At 54.6% G+C, this 16,447-nt stretch overlaps 1 protein-coding gene across 4 annotated transcripts in view; it reads right to left on the reverse strand.

Moving 5' to 3' along the window:
- Positions 1–606: 606 nt before the first annotated feature.
- Positions 607–16,447, reverse strand: part of ARRB1 (arrestin beta 1) — a 75,076-nt gene continuing 59,235 nt past the window's right edge. For 3 of the 4 annotated variants that reach the window (XM_088017999.1, XM_028115767.2, XM_028115771.2), the window contains exons 8-15: positions 16,273–16,408; positions 15,333–15,417; positions 14,806–14,878; positions 13,851–13,988; positions 12,586–12,669; positions 9,094–9,164; positions 8,185–8,236; positions 607–6,823 (exon numbers count right to left, since the gene is read on the reverse strand). In XM_088017999.1, the coding sequence (XP_087874125.1) occupies positions 6,712–6,823; positions 8,185–8,236; positions 9,094–9,164; positions 12,586–12,669; positions 13,851–13,988; positions 14,806–14,878; positions 15,333–15,417; positions 16,273–16,408 (751 nt within the window). In that variant the 3' untranslated portion in view covers positions 607–6,711. The remainder of the gene's footprint in view (positions 6,824–8,184; positions 8,237–9,093; positions 9,165–12,585; positions 12,670–13,850; positions 13,989–14,805; positions 14,879–15,332; positions 15,418–16,272; positions 16,409–16,447) is intronic. The other variant, XM_028115772.2, reaches the window with a different exon arrangement.

Raw genomic sequence — 16,447 nt, forward strand, 5'->3', positions numbered from 1 at the left:
TACACATTATTTTAGAGGAATGTAAAAACAAGTTCTTTTTCCTGCATAATCAATTTTTTGAGAAAGCCACCTCACATTCATTGGCATCCCCCTTTTGTGTTAAGGCAGCACATTATCATTTAGAACTTTGAATCTGCCTCACATATATCCCCACTCTTCCCATGTGTTCTTCTGGAACAGGCATTGGGTAAGTCGTGGCAAAGTGAAGTGACTTCGGGGAGACCCAGCAGAACAGGAGATAAGAACTGAGCAAGACCCAGGGCTGAGACTGGGGCAGGATTCCAGCTGGAGTGGTTGGTGGTGCCAAAGGGAAGATGGGATGGCTTTAACCTGAGAAGCAAACCGGGGGTCCTCGGATCCAGTGACGTCTGTGAGGTTTGGCAACCTCCCCAAGGCCAGAAGACTGGTACATGGGGAGGGGGGGCTCTTTGACAGTTTCCAGAAGGAGGTGCAGAAACCAGGTTGGAGGTGGGGCCACAGAGAAGGGAAGACAACACCTGACCCAGCCCCAGGTCCTGTCCAATATTCTGAGGCAGTAGGGCAGGGTTTGCTGATCTAGGTCTTGCCATGAGCTAATGAGTCAGAAATGAATGCACATCCAGCATCTGTCACAAAAGACCTTTAATGGCCTCCTGTTTATGGTTCTCTTGTTCATTTGTCCTGTTAGAGTTGAATAAACTGTAATAACTTATCTGACATAATAAGGAATGCCACAGTACAACAGATAAACCTGGCAGGTGGCCCAGGAATGAGGGTGTCACAAAATAATCACTTAACAGAAGGGCTACAGACCTGGAGACCTGTCCCAGCCACCTGTCACTCCCTGCGTCCAGGATCCACAGTCACTGTGCCAGGCTGAATGCTGGCTCCCATTGGGTAGGAAGAGGCAGGTCTCCCCTAGCGTCTGTGGCTAGACCTTAACACTGAGCAGAGATGCCCCGGAAAGATAGCACATCCCATACTCATTCCCCCAAGTGCTCTGCTGATCTGCAGTGCAGGCCATGACCACACCCCAAGTTTGTGCAGCTCCCACCTCTCATAGGACACTACCTATCATACTCCCCCCCGTGACCTCTCCTTGCAGTAAGCTGTGAAGTGGGCAGAGCCTGGCACAAGCCCCATCTTACACATGGGGAAACTGAGGTCAGTGGGCTTCCCAAAGGCATAGCCGGACTGAACACAGAACACTTTCTCCCATGCCACATGGTCTGTTGTTCCCTGAGCCTCACATTTTCAGCTAGAATGCCCTCAGTGGGGGGCCCAGGCAGGATTCTGTGTCAAGGGCTGGTCCAGGTCTCACCAATGTGCCACCCCTCAGTCAGCCTGGTGGGGGACCCGGCCAGAGGGGCAGGTTGGCAGAGACTGTGGGAGACTGTGGGTGGAGGACCAGCATCTCTTCAGGGATCTTTGTGTTGCCCGCACACTTGCTTGGCACACATGTGGGAGTGGAAGCCTATTAGAATTGCTCAAGGGAAACCAGCTGCTTTAAAGGTCTCTGGAGGGGCCGTGTCCTCACGGAGGGACTTCTGTCATAACATCCTCCCTCAACATTTCTTTTGTAAGAACCTGGATGTCCATCCATCTGGCTGTATGTAAAGAGGAAGCTAAGTCTAGTTCCTCCTTCTCCCATCACGTGTCCCATAGGCCTGGATCAGGGAAGTGGGGTGCAGACACCAGTCCTGGGGTGGGGGCTGGGCCTATTTCCTTGCTCCACCATCCCCCACCCTGCATGGGCTGATATCAAGGTAAGACCCCTCCTCACTGAGCACCAGGCCCCTGCCCAAATCAAACCCAGGCCAGAGCTTCAGGGTGGGTGAGCTACAAAACCATCAAATGTGTACATGTGTGTGTGTGTGCACGTGTGTGTAAGCAAATGCTTGGGCCTGGGTCTGCAGCCCAAGGTCCAATACAAAGCCACTTTGTATTGGAATGCTAAAGCCATTCCAACATGAAAAGCAAGAAGAGAACCTGTGCTTGCTGGTTGAAGATCAAACCTCAGATCGGTGGTTTGAAGAAGCTTTTCTTCAAAAGTTTGAAGGTGGAACCTCAAGAGGCAAGACAGATAAAAGCAGAGTTGTCCTGGTGGAAGTGGGGATGGGGGAGAGCTGGAGACCTAGCCTTTGCCTCCACCCCCATCGTCCCACCTTAGCAGCCCCTGGTGAAGCTCTGTGAAACCCAGGGTTTCCACAGCACCTGGTTTGAAAACCACTGCTTCAGAGTGTCTATGGGTCATGGGTCCTGGGGACCTGTGCTTTGATTTCCCTTTCAGAGTGAAGAGTTGGGAGAGAGCGCTACGGGGGTGCTCCCCCTTCGATGGGCCTCTCATTAAAGCCACTGTGCAGGGACTCTGCAGGGGAGTGGACGAGGTGGGGACCCTGCCCCACAGGTAGGCCATTTCAGTCCTGGAGGGAGGACAGAAGCGATGGACCTGCATGGATGGGGGTGGCAAAATGCCATCAGACTGCTCAATGCAGGCTTGTGCGTGAGGGTTAGGAGAGTCTGTTTTGGTCCTTGTTGACTTTAAAAAGAGAAAAACATCAGAACAGACATAGGCCTGTGCCTGCGAGACCAAGACTGGGGCCAATGCCTTCCTCTGGGATTGCTGGAGGACGTCCAGTCCCCAGTCACTGGTAGGAGAGGCTGCCTTTGTGGGGCGCTGGAACCATGGGGAACGAACGGGTCAGCTCTCAGGGGAACGGGCCTGGGTTGCCCCTGGGCCCAAATCCCTTCCAGGTATCACCAAGGAGCATTGGCGGCTGTGCCAATCCTGGAGGGGGCCTTCTACTTAGAAGGACAATTCCTAGTCTAACTCACCCATGGGGTTCTTTGATGGAATAGTGGCTCAGCCCTCCCTGGGCCTGGAGGTGAGTGGCTCTCCGTAATCTGGGATCAGAGCCACTGGTGGGGGGGGGGGCCTAGCAGCAGCCAAGGAGCCCTGAATGCAATGGCCCCCATTCCTTCCCCTTAGAACTTTCACCTGACCAGGAGCTTCCTGGCCTCTGTGGGATCTGAAAGACAGGAGATGGGGGTGGCACCAGGCCTGGGAGGGCCCAGGATGCCCCCCCCCCAGCCCCATCACTGGCAATATCCATGGTATGTCTCTCTGTCATGATCACTGGGACCACTCACTATCTGTGGGCAAGGCATTCCTAAGCAATGTCCACATTTTCAAAGCCAAACGGACTGCATCTCCTCCTGGCTGACGTCTGCCTAAGTGAGAAGGGGGCAAGAGGTGACTGGCGGGAGGACGCAGCCTGCGGTGACCTTCCTGTGTGACCCTGGGCTACTGCCTGTGCAGCCATCTGCAACCTACAGAGCTGACTTTCATCTCATCTGGGCTTCAGAGTCCTTGAGTCAGGTGGGGAAGAGATTACAGTCTCGTTTTCTAGTTAGGGAAACTGAGCCCAAGAGGTTGAGTGACTTGCTCACTTACAGCTACTCAGCTGGTTGGTGACAACCGGGCTAGAGACACTATGCTTCCAGGCCAGCATGCTTTCCATGGCACCATGTGGGAACCAGCTTGTCAGCAACAAGCCGAGCAGCTGAAGCAACAGCCCCCCAACCCGGTGTGCCCACCCTCGCCGTCTGTGCTTTGAGGCTGAGGCAGCCCATGGAGTCCGACCGAATAATTCAACCCTTCTCTTCATGGGACTTCACCCTTCTTCTCATGGTTGGAAAGCTGAGGAAGCCCAGCTGGCCTCTGCCTGTAAGGTTTTCACCCAGCGCTATGCTTCTCCCACCTGCCCCGGCCGATCTCTCTAGGCCACCCACATGGGCCACTGGAAGGTACCAGTGCGGAGCTGTGGGGTCAGCACAGAGCCAACACTGTGGACTGGTGGCTGGGGCCCGGTGGGGCTCCTTCATCCCCAATTTCACTCCAAGGTCTCACCTGGCCCCGGGCAGGCTGACTCCAGATGGAGAGGGGCCCTGCACAGGAGAACTGCGTCATGGCTGGGGGACTGCCGGTGGAGTGGGGTCTGGAGCCAACCGGAAGCTTTGAAAGAAGATCTGGGTCTTTCCCTCAGGAAGAGGCCCAAGGAAAACACTGGCCTGTGCTGCACCTGGCTGGGGCAAGTGGGGCTGAACTCCAGCCTGTGCGCCATTCTCAAAGCAGTGCCTTCTAACATGGACTGAACCCACCTGGAAGGGGCACTGTTTCTACTTCACATCAAGGCACTATATGGACTAGCAGGAGCCGAGGAGCCCTGAATGCAATGGTCCCCATTCCTTCCCCCTAGAACTTTCACCTGACCAGGAGCTTCCTGGGGACAGGGGCTGCCCTTCTGCAGCCCTGGGCCCAAAGAGCAAAAGTCTAGATGGGGCTATGATGCTTCCTGCAGCTGGAGAAATTTCAGTCAAACACTGGGATAAACCCAAAAGGGTGAGTGTGGTGTTGAGGTGAAGAAGCCAGAAACCAGGCTGACAAATCTTTCGTGTGCACAGGTGAGGGATGGAGGAAGAAGCTGGTCTGTTAGGGTAGTGATCCCCCCAAATCCTAAAGGGTCTCATACCAGCCTTAAATGTTCCAGAGGAAGACACTGGAGGGCATATGCTTGGCATATGTTCCAGCCCTTCGTCAACTCTTCAGCTGTCCATTGAGGTGTGAACTGCCAGCAAGCCCTGGTAGGGGCTGGATGCCCAGGGCACCCACAGCTAGGACCCCAGAGCTGGCCAGGAGAGCATGGCTGCCACAAGCTGACTTGAGCCTGACACGGGGTAGGGCTCCCTAGAATCGCAGCTTCATGAGATCTCAGAAGGGGAAGGGCTGGGGTGCAGTGCCAGGCTTGTGAACTAGGTACTCTCGCCATGGATAATGGTTACCCAGCCCACCCCAGGAGGGGCTGGACTGAAAAGGGTGAAGACCCCATAATATTTTGTCGTCTCCTTTTTCAGGCAAGTATGAGACAGAGATAAAAGGAAGCAGGGATGGAGGAGAGATCCCCTTGCCCTGCTAAGCAATATATTTGCTTGGGTATAAGGTGAATCTTAGGGGGTCTGCCTCCACAGAGAGCTGTGAGGTACCCAAAGCCCTGTTGTAAGCAAATCCAAACTTGGTCTTCTAGAATACTCGAGCCCCATGGTCCAGCAGCATATGCTAGCTACGGCCGCAGCTTGACATCAGATGACCCTCCAGCGGCCCAAGAAGGTCCTGGGAAGGGGTGGGTTAGGAGCTCTCCATGGCCCTGCTACCTCTGGGGCTCAGTGAATCACCTCTGGAGGCAGACAGACCAGAGTCAATGGTCTGGATCTGGCTCCACCCGTCATACCAGCAGCTCTAAGGCTTACAAGTTCTTGGAGGCCAGAGCTGGGAGGTCCCTTTGTGATCATCTGGTCAAACCCTTTGGTCTTCTAGGTGAAGAACTGAGGCCGAGAGAGAGAAAGGAACTTGCCTAAGGTCACAGAGTAATTGGGCAGACAAGAACGAATACCTTTTATCACTTTCTACCTCATCATCTGCCTGCCCCGTTGCCTAAAAATGCCCCAGGTCCCAATCACACCAACACCAGCCAATGGGTACTGGGTATCCATGACACTGGGAGCTACTAGGGGGTCATTAACTCCCCAAGGAGATGAAGGGTTCCCTGCTACCCAGCAGCCCCCTTCCTTTTAGGGGAGGGCATCTTGATAGGCCATGCCACCTCCTGGGGCAGGAGGTCCTTTGACTGTGGGCATGCTGGCCTCGAGCAGGCTCTCCCAGCCTGCAGGGCCAGCCCAGCTCAGCCCTGGAGAACTGTGAGGGGAGGTAGTAGGGTAGCGTTGTCCCCAGCCCCATCTGGACCTCCAGCCTGACTTCTCGGGGGACCACTGATTGCTGTTAACTCTGCAGAGGAGGGAACAGAGCAGACGCTCATCTTCTTGCTCCCAACCCCCATCTCTCAGAGCCACCCTTCAGGAACCCTCCCCCGTTCCCAGGAGCTCAGGCTCACTGTGCAGCCAGTTGGCGCTTTGTGAAGACCCCTCCCTTCTCTCTCTCTGCGTGTGTATAGATAGGACACACACATTAGATACAAGGTAGCTAGGATGTTACATCCTGATAGGACTGAATTAGACTTGGGCTTGTTCGTACAGCTTGCCTCAGACTCGGTAACTGCTGGTAAGAATGTCAGTGTAGTGGCTTTTCTCTACTCCTGGGGTCTGTGAGCCTTCACTAATGTCACTGCCAGACACAGAGGGACGCAGGATGGTGACGGAGGGGTGGAAGGGGACAGGCGTTTGGTGGGTCCAGACTGCAAAAAGGTATTGAGAATCTATCCACAGGTGTGCCCCTCCCGGCCAGAAGAGGGCGGCCCTCAGCGCAATGATCTTTCAGCTGCCAGAGCTTGCCAGCCACCTGGGGCCGCGGGCACCCTCTCATGCGTCTTGAGCCCTCTGCCCCACCCTCCCCGTTCTGCTCCCCATCCCAAGCCAAATCCCAAGGCCAGAGCCCAGATGGCCTTTCTGGGGGTCAGCAGGGAAAGGGAAGGGGCTGGAGGAGTGACCCGTGAAAGGGGTAAGGGGGGAAGGTGATCCCTGGGGCCCTGCGGGCATGGCGATGTGGGGCCAGCCCCGAGGCCAGAGGTTCACCACCGTGACCTGGAAGACTGCTGGGTGCCCCCTGGTAGGAACTAGAAGGATAAGGGGGAGGGGGAATGAGGGCAGGAAGAAGACAAATAAGCATCCTAGTGCACGAGCGCGGCTCTGGAGCTGCCCGGAGGGAGGGCCGGCCCCAGTCTATCTGTCGTGGAGCTGTGGCGAGCCAGTACCATTCTCCTCCTCCTCCTTGTCATCCTTCATGCCTTGCAGTCTCTGGCGGGCAAAGTCCTCAAACACGATGTCGTCATCGCTGGTGGGAAAGACAAGGAAAACGGGGTGTGTTTGCCAGGCAGGGAGCGCAGGCCGATCCAGAGGGTGTCAGATGGGACTCGGACTCGGAGGCCGGCCCCCGGGGTTGACCGTGGACAGAAAGGCCTGCCAGGCCGGCACATCTAGATGCCCTTCGGTGACAGTGGGACTGGTCGCATCCGGACTCCAGCTAGTTGTGGAAATACCCAGAGGGATGCACGAGTTTGACGCTCATGCCTAAGGGCTGGAAAGTGACCCAGTTCTTGAGGATTTGGGGGTGGGGGAGATATCAAACAGGGATGGAGGTGCAGTGGAGCTGGGCTGGGGCCAGAGGAAGAACTCAGTCCTACTACTGGAGACCAGCCCACCAGTAGTTTCACAGCATATTCTGAATCCCCCAGAACTGGGCCAAGAAACCCTAAGCACCCAACCAAAGAACCGCCCTCAGGAAGCATTCCTGTTTCTGCACAGGACGGTGTGGGCTTGGCTTAGCGGAAGAGAAAACCATGAATGCCCTTTCTCCAGGGAGCTGTCAGCTCACTCCACCCTGAGGGATCTTGGATAGGAGGGGGTCTGGGGGCAGCAAACCTGAATAGTGGGGCAGAGGAAGGGTAGGTGGGGAGAGGGGGTGCCTGAGTGGGGTTTCAGGATGAAGGACTTCTTCTAAGAACAGTGAGTTCTGTTCTATCATATAACATGTACACTTAGGCCCACCCAAGTCCCCCGCCCCACAGAATTCAGCCAGCCCCATGAGGTATCCTCATGGGATGACTTGCGACTCCACATCCCACATATCTCCTGGGGGACAAGGAAAGGGTGCATTTGGAGCTGGAGAGAGAAAGCTGCTTGGCTCTGGAGGTGGTTCATGAAGTCAGCCTAGGTCCTCCCCCTCTGGCCACTATCCGGTGAGGTGATGGGGGCCTGACCTCAGGGAAATCCGCATCAGTCCTCAGGAGTCAGAAGCAACAACCCCAGAACCTTTCCCACCCCACAGCCTGATTCCACTGGCTGGGCGCAGGCAGGGCAGGAGAGCCCAGCCCAGGGCCCCGAACCGAACCAGCCCTGTGAGAGCTGAGCAGGCACTGTGGATGGACGAACGGACTGACGGACGGACGTGCAAGGACGAGGGAGGAAGACAGACCCCACCAAGGCAGGAGGAAGAGGAACGGGCACGGAGGGTCCTTCAAGTCACATGCAGGCAAGCGGGTTGCTGAAGAGGTGAGCAGAGGCAGCTCTCAGCAACGGGTTAGACCAGCTGCTCCTCAGGGGTTAATAAGCATATATGCAAATGATCCCATCACCCCGCCCTGCCCTGCCCCAGCCCCCCGCCCCCCAAACGTCTGCAGGCAGGGTTTGGCTTACTTTGTGTCAAGTTCTATGAGATTGGTATCTACTGGCGCCTCGTTCTCTGGAACTAAACACAGGGTGGGCGGACGCCCGTGGGTTAGTGGGGAGTGGGCATGGGGGCAGGTGGGCACAGGTCCCTACCCTAGGGCAACCAAACTAAGATGGGGAGGGCTAAGGAAGAAGGGCAGTGGGGAAGAAGGGTTGGTCCCTGATCTTGAAAACACCCCCAAATCATCCTAAAGGCAGGAAGGAGAGTCCAGGGAGGGTCCAAGGAGGCCCCAGAGGCCCGTAACAGTTCCAGAAGAACAGAAAAAACTCTGGACCCTGCTCCTTTGGCATGTTTCCTGCATGACTCAGATTTTTTCCTTAAATACATGACTTTCATTTAGTGTTAAGACAACCATTATTTTTTTTTTCACTTGCACATCTCTGAACTTGGGTATGTTTTATAATCAATGGGATTTCGTCGTTTAATTGTGGGAACATTTTTCTTTCTTTGTGGTACAGACTATAGTGTTGTCTCTTTCAACTCAAACAGTCTTAGACTTATGGAAATATGACCAATCTGGTATCACTTAATGAAAAATCATTAAGACGTGTCCAGGGGCCATCTGATCTGTGCAGCCCCTTCCCCTATGCCTGGATGCAAGACAACAGCTCCAAGCATGGCCCGTGGGTTCCCTCCACTCCCAGCCTCCCTCCCCACGGAGAAAGGAGTCAGACCTCTCCGTCTCTTGGGGGAGTCAGATGCAAATAGAGGAGTTGGGCCTCACAAAAGACCCTGGAGTGCTGAGGAAAAAGAGTGACCCTGGGCTGAAGGCTCACCCAGAGTGAGATGGGGTGATGGGGAGAGACAGCAGCTGGTGGAGAATGGGGTCAGCAACCTGGAAACTCCCACTCCAGTGACCCGCAGATCCTGCTTACCTTCACGATGTGGGGGTTCCTCTTTGGGCTTGGGGTGCATTAGGGTGAAGGGCAGTTCCACAGCCACGTCACTGAAACAAGACCCAGACCCAGTGAGCCTCAAGCTCAGTCTCAGGCTAGAAGACTCAATGCCCTATCAGTTTGAGGATTGGGGAGGGTCAGAGGAGGTAGCTCTCAGTTGAGGCAGGGAATCTGGACTCAGGCCCCAGTTCTGCCACTCCCTGAACCTTACTTCCTCTAGGAGTTGAATTAGAAGACTTTTCTGCTGCCTCCCAAAAGAAATGGAAACCTCCCTTTTCCTGATAAGGATCCCTGGATTCTCATGAGCTGAGAGGAAGCATGGGGTGGGAAAAGAATTGCCCAGGGCAGTCTGCACATTGGTGGTTCCAGAGGTGCCCTGGGCCCTCGCAGGCCTCAAACCACCACAGCCAGCCCAGCCTTCCCTAACACTGGCCTTCCAGGCTTCCTTCCTGCCCTTTCCCCCTCCCCCTACTCAGTCCCACCTCCCAACATCCCCATGAGCCTCTTGTAAAAGTGCTCCAAGGGGCCCTAGCCCCCTGCCATCTGGATGATGAACTGCCAAGGTCATTTTAATCAAATTCAAGTTGTATGAGGCAGGCCCCAGGGCTATCCACATTGTGCTTAGAGCCTTCCTTGAAGCCCCGTAGGGATGGAGGGTCTGGGTGGTGGGGAAGAACAGGGGAGGTGCTGACACAGGCCAGTGCTCTGACCAGGACTTCCTTCCCCCTGGCCCTGACGAGCAAAATAATAACAAGAGCAGACCCGTGGTGCTGACTCCGTGCTAAGGACTATTCTAGAGTAGCTTGTTTAATCTCCACAACAATCCCATTATTATACCATATGTACAGACTCGGAAACTGAGGCACAAGGAGGAAAAATATATTACACAAGGCCACACAACCATTAATGGGAAGTGAGAGATAGGATTCTGACTCCATAATTCACATCCTCAACCACTGAGTGACAACAGCTCTGAATTGAGGAGGTGATTCCTACCCATCGTCTGCTCTCCACTCCTAGAGAAGCAGCCACGAAAGCTCCTCCTCTCAGCTCGGGGTGAAGCCCTGCCAACTGTGAGCACCTTCAGACACAACCTCATCTTACGGACTTGCTGCCCGGGGCCCAGGTGGCAGGGACGAAGGGAGAGGAGAAAAGAGCAGGCAGGGACAGAGGCTGTGCTACCAGAAAGGTCTGTTGCCAGGCCCAGCACTGTCTGGGGGGACACTTTTACATCCTCAGGTCTCACTGAGCTCATCTGCAAAATGGGGATAACAGTACTTAACTTCTAGGAGATGATGTAGGTAAAAGGTTTGATTGAACTGTGAAACTTGTACCTGCAAGAATCAATCTTTACTTCCCCTCAATGGGGACATGGGATTATTCGTAGGTTATTGAAACAATTTGGCCCCCCCACTTTTTTTTTTTTTTTTTGCTTTTTGCTTTTTGCCTGCAAAGGGGATTGCTTTTCCAGGTTCACTTGGAAGAGTAAGCTAACAGAAGGGAAGAATGAGTTTGCCAACCTTTGTGAAAACCATACAGCATATGGATGGAAGAATCGGGACATTAACCTTCCAGCAGGCCATGAGTGATCAAGGGCAGGGGTAGGTCTGATTCTTCCCTGGGACCTCAGCATTGCAGCACAAGGCTGGGCACAAATCTGGATTCCGGAAATCTTTACTGAATTATATTGAACTGATGAACTCAATTGAATTAATTTCACCTCCCCAAATAGCCCGATTTCTCGGGATGAACACTACTGCCACCTTGTGACAGGAGGAGGCAAAACCACTGCACGGGGTTGCCGAGCCTGTTTTGGAAGGTGCATCGATCCAGCTGGCTACAAAGTACCTTGAGTACAAGAGCAGATCTCCGCAGGACCTCTCCCTAGCAACACATGGCCAGCAGTTAATTCTCATTAGTGTACAAGTCTGGAAGCCACGAAGCCTGCATTTCTCCAAAACAGCAGACTTGGGGGGGGCTATTCCCCCAGATCTAGGAAGCTAACTTTGTTGTCTGCAAAGGTTCCTGTCACTTGGGTGGGACGGAAGAACGGGGCAAGGTTTATTTAAAGGAGCAACTGCATCTCCCTAGTCCCTCTGGAGAGGATTCTAGTCCCAGCACATATATGCCTGAGCCTGGCCATCGAAAGTGACTGCTAAGACTTCCAACCCAGTGCCCTACAATTCTGGACGGTAAGCCCAGTGGTCTCTGGACCTTTCAGGAAGGTGGGTGGATCAGGTTGAAGGGAGGGGCTTTACCTGGATGCAAGGTCTCCCAACAGGCTGGGTGGGTCAGAGGAGGCGGGAGAGGTGGTCAGGAGAGAGTTCAGAGAGGAAGAAAACAGAAATCATGTTCATTTACCGCCTCCCTGCCCGCAGGGGTAGGACAGACCCTGAGATGAGCTCCCACCCACCTCTGTGTGGCTGTGACCTCTCATTCAGAGATACAGAAAAATGGCATTAGCCTTGCCTGGGGGACTGAAATCCAGACCCAGTTCAGCCAAACCCCCTCACAGGACACCTCGCTGAGCCCCCGGGATCCTCCTCTGCAAAGGAGACAGGACAGTTGAGCCCTGTGCGGCCTGCACTGGGGAGGCCTCTCTGATGGCAAGAGAAATCAATTTGGGATTCACCAAGGATTCCTCAAGGAAGAGCTCGAGGCAGACTGTGGGTCCTGCAGAGTCACAGGACACGGGATTTGGGATTTGTAATTCTGAGATGTGCTATAATATGCAGTCAGTCTAATGCTATTAGCTTGCAAATCTTTTCATAGACATTTATGAGTCAGACAAAAAGCCCTGTGACAAATTAGAAATCCGAATTCTAGGTTTATGACAACATGCAGGCCCCATCTGTGGGGAAAAGCTGTTCTGAGCCCCCTCCCAGACTATGCTCCGAGGAGGGAGTATGTCTGGTCCACTGCAGTGACCCTAGCACCCAGCCGATGACCTGAGGTTAGGGGAGGAGATTTCAGGAAATGTTTGGAGAACGGTTTGGGCCTCTGCTTCCCCATCTGTAAAGTGGGAAAATTCAGAACACCCCTAATCCAGCTCTGAGATTCTGAGCCCCTTTTAGCCATTTCCTCAGCAGATCAGCATGGGCATGATGAGGGGACAGAACCCTCTGGAGACCCCACAGCATAGATTCTGAGGAAGCTTGCCCCCCGCAACAACCCCACGTGCCCAGACAGGGACAGGGAAAACGAGGAGGGGTGGAGAGAGAGAGAGAGACATGGAAAGGGCAGAGGAGGGATCAAGAGCCTCTGAAGTGGGCGAGGGACAGAGGGTGGAGGAGGAGGAAAAGGAACATGAAGGAGGAAGAGAAGGAACGGGAAGTCCTCAAGCTTGGTTTACCCTCTTGGTGGATGCAGCTAAAAAGGCCCAGCAAACAGGCAGAATGGGGCAGTGGGCTGCGGGTGTTCTGGGACACCCCTTCTGCACTTAGGAGTCTTGGGCTGGGCTAGAACACTCACCCGCCCCGAGATACCACCAGCTTCACTTTCACTTTGTAGGAAACAATGATGCCCAGGATCTCCCGGTTGGCTCCTTCCCTCAACCTGCAACGTGACATAGGGAAACCGGTTCACGGATGATCGCTGGGTGGAAGAGACACGGCAGGGGTGGGGTGCAGTGGGGGCAGTGGCCATCCGTCCCTCTCCTAGGCCACTCAGCCACCAGGTGCAAACGGAGCCCAGAATATGAGAATGGGAAGCTTTGCCCTGAGTGGGTGGGAACCTGGAGCCCTGGGTCCCCTATCTGGCCATGAAATTCACTTGCCGGGCACACCTGATAAGCCCCTTTCTTCCCTGGGCCTGAGTCCCAGCAGCTTGGGGAGGGGTGCACTCTTTCTACCCTTGGACGGATGGATGGATGCTGCCTCTCCCACTACTCAGCAACCCGTGGGGCACAAAGGGCTAGACAGGGAGACCAGAGAGGGAGAGGACGGTTGGCAAGGCAGGGGAGGAGGTACTGGGGAAGACCCTGCAGGAGGTGGCCCCTCAACCAAGTCTTGAAGACAGGTAGGATTTGAGCCAGGGTGGAAGAAGAGGGCAAAGGCTTGGAGGCAAGTGGCTAGCGCGCCTGTGAACAACCGTGTGCCGGAGACAGGGTCCACGTGGGGAGTCAGGGGCAGGGGTGCTGCAGAGGCAGGCCAAAGCCCCACCGAAGGGTCAGACCTCAGCAGGTAGGGTGAGACCAGTTCCCCACACCCCAGGTCTCCAAGAGGGCAGGGTAGCCTCCGAGTCAGTGATGACATGAGGCAGGAGTGATCATATGGCCCAGGGATCCCTTTAAGGGGCACACCAACATCTGGCTTAGCCCAGCTCACTGTCCACATCTCCCCAGACTCCCCATCCACCTCCTGATTCATCCTTTCCCGCCGAAGCCACTCCTTTCCTTCCAGCCTTGCTCTGCCTCAGGGACACACCCCATCTGACTCAAGACACTAGGTCAGGAGCTGCTGCCTCCCGCAGGAAGCCCCTCCGGGTTGCCCTCCCCTGGTCAAGCCAGCAGAGCCCAGCACTGACAGAGGGAGCTGGGTCTAGGCACCCATCTGGCTCTCTGGGTCAGCCCTCGATAGCGGTGAGAGTAAGGGGACAGTTCCCCTATAGTTTAAGCTCCTGAGGATGGGCCAGGGACCATGCTTGCGGAGACGGTGACCACCACATGGACTGGCACTGGTGGGAAAGGTGGGTGTGGACCCCCTGGGGGGCAGGGAGGAGGGCGGGTGGGTCCTCACAGGGTGCTGGAGGCCAGGTTCGTGTCTTCATGCTTGAGCTTTCCATCCAGGGCAAGGCCCCGCTTCTCTCGGTTGTTGGCCAGGAAGGGGGTGAGTGTGTAGACCTTGCAGAAGGTGGAACTGGGAGCCACGGTGTCACTGGGAAGAAGGGAGGCGGGTGTGGAAACATGCCCCAGAGCCAACCCCCCAGCCGTCACCCCCAGCCCAGCCAGAACAGCTCAGAGACCACAGAGTAACACCAAAAACACATTTGTAACTTTCCAAAATACCGAGTGCTATTAGATGTCCATAAACATGTACACATGAAAGATTACACCAAATGCACTTGCCTCCCAAAAGGAGGCAGGGCCAGGGAAAAAAAAAACAACAACAACAACAGATATGTCTTCTAACGGGAGCATCTACTTCCTTTAGGTGAGAATCTCTTCTCTCACCTTAGCTGCTAACAAACTCGAGACAAAAATTCCATGCTCAACCACAGTAGCTACCCTCAAACCTAGATTTTATAAATATAATTACTCTCTACCTTTGCACATACAACCCTTTTTACCCAATGAGCTGAATTATTTTTTATCAGCCAAGAAAAGCTATGTACCTAGTGCCTTACCCTCTTTGCCTAGGCTGCCAGGAAGCTTAGAGCAAAGTCTGCTCTTTAATCTAGGTTTCCAGCACAGTGTAATTATGACCCTGGTCCCCTTCGATTCATTAGCTCTCATTCTGTCATTCTAGTTTGAGCGGGTCTTTCCCTTGACTGCAGTGTGCATTTCCTTGTATCTAAAGCAAGCGGATGTTTTCTAAAAGGCTGTTTGGGATCATCTACCGTGAGTGGCCAGGAAGTCTGAGGCCCAGCCCTCCGCCAGGAGGAAAAGAACCATGTGCATCTCTAACTGCAACCAGGGCTTCTCTTTTCCCCACCCAGTCCCACACATCCACGGCTGGGCTTGTGCTCACTTACTCGGCCTCTTCCATGGCCACAGGGCACTTGTACTGGGCTGTGTTAAAAAGGCAGATGTCCGCATACTGGCGCACTGGGAGGAAGAGGGAGACAACGTGGTGTGAGCCTTCGGCCCCCACTCCCACGCATCCCAGGCTCCCTCGAGTTGGGGATGTTCAGCCCCGGGAATGGCCAGAGTGCACTGGGGGATTCTTCAAGAGACCACCCCCATCTGCCACTCAAAGGGTAGCCCAAACACACCCATTCTCTTCCATTACCAAAACTCTCCCTTAGGGACAGCTTTGCCCAGAACCCAAGGAACCTAAGAGTAGACGGCTTGCACAGTAAACTCATTACCTGACCAATGAGCAGCCTGTGTTACTAGCCTCAAAAGACTTCCCTTTTGGCTTAGAGGAGGCCCCGGGGCTTCCCTGCAGGCCAGTAGTTATCCACAAGGCTGTTAACAAGGGGAGAGCCTTCAGCTACCCCCAACCCTTGGCAGAACTCCTTCTTGCCCGTCCCCTGGGTTGGCCCTCTGCCCAGGGTACCCGAGATCTTGATTTTCTTCACTGTCTTGTTGGTGTTGTTGGTGACATGGACATTAACGCTGATGGGTTCTCCGTGGTAATAGATCTGGGAGGCAGAAGAAGGGAGAAGGGTTGGACCGGAGGGTACTAAGGCTCTAGATGGAGGGAGAAGAGGCCCCACACCCTATCTCTTGGGGTTCCCCAGACTTTGGCCACTCTGACATTGGCCTCAAGTTCCTCAGCCACTTCCCACTGATGCTAAGGCACTGGGCACGTTAGACCAGTGCCTTGGTGGGATTTTGAAAGATAACTGAATTAGAAGGTGATATTCCTGGGCTCTAGTCCTGACCTGGTCACCAGAAATAATGACAACAATAGTAATAACAAAGATGAAAAGGATGAGAGCAGCAGGACCTAAGGACCTAACCTTAGGACAGGTTACCTAAGCCTCGGTCTCCCCCCTTGTTCAATGAAGGACTTGGACTAGGTGGCGTGCCGAGTCCCTGTTGGCTCTGGATGCCAGGAATTCTAGACTCAAGAGGGTCTGGAAGAAGCAGGAGAAAGGTGGGGAAGGGCTGGCCGGCTCACTGAGGGAACAGGCTCTGAATCCTCTTGCCGCTGGCACTTACCCTCAGCTGTCCCCAGAGACAGAGGCATGCCCACACTTCAAAGGGGGCCAGGGGTGCAGGAAGATGGCCAGGACCCACGTCCCTTCAGGAGGTACACTGACTCCTAAGTCGATCGCATCCTTCAGGCTCATGCCCCACTTTGCCACTCCTTTTGGCCCCCAAGGCTTCCCAGATCCCTCAAGGGAGGTCTCAGATTCCCTGAACCCTATGGTCTTAGGACTGGGGGCAGAAGCTCCTACCCCAGGAGCCCTAGCGACCATAAGAGAGCTGGCAGGGAGGTCCTAGCCCCCAGAGAGCAGCCCCCACCCCCCTGCCAAGTCCAAGCCTCCTACCTCCTTATCCAGGGAAGCCTCTAGGTGCAAGGGCTTGTCCGACATGAGGAACTGCCTGGTGGTCTCAGCTGTGGGCTGGGGGCCAGGCCTCTCCGGGGCATACTGAACCTTCCTGATAACCAGGCGCACGGAATTCCTAATAGAGATGGGCAGAGCAAAAGATAGCCAGAGTCAC

The sequence above is a fragment of the Eumetopias jubatus genome, unplaced genomic scaffold, assembly GCF_037043125.1.
Source record: "Eumetopias jubatus isolate StellerSeaLion01/CBP00866 unplaced genomic scaffold, mEumJub1_p1.0 scaffold_13, whole genome shotgun sequence".
NCBI classification, from domain to species: Eukaryota; Metazoa; Chordata; class Mammalia; order Carnivora; family Otariidae; genus Eumetopias; species Eumetopias jubatus.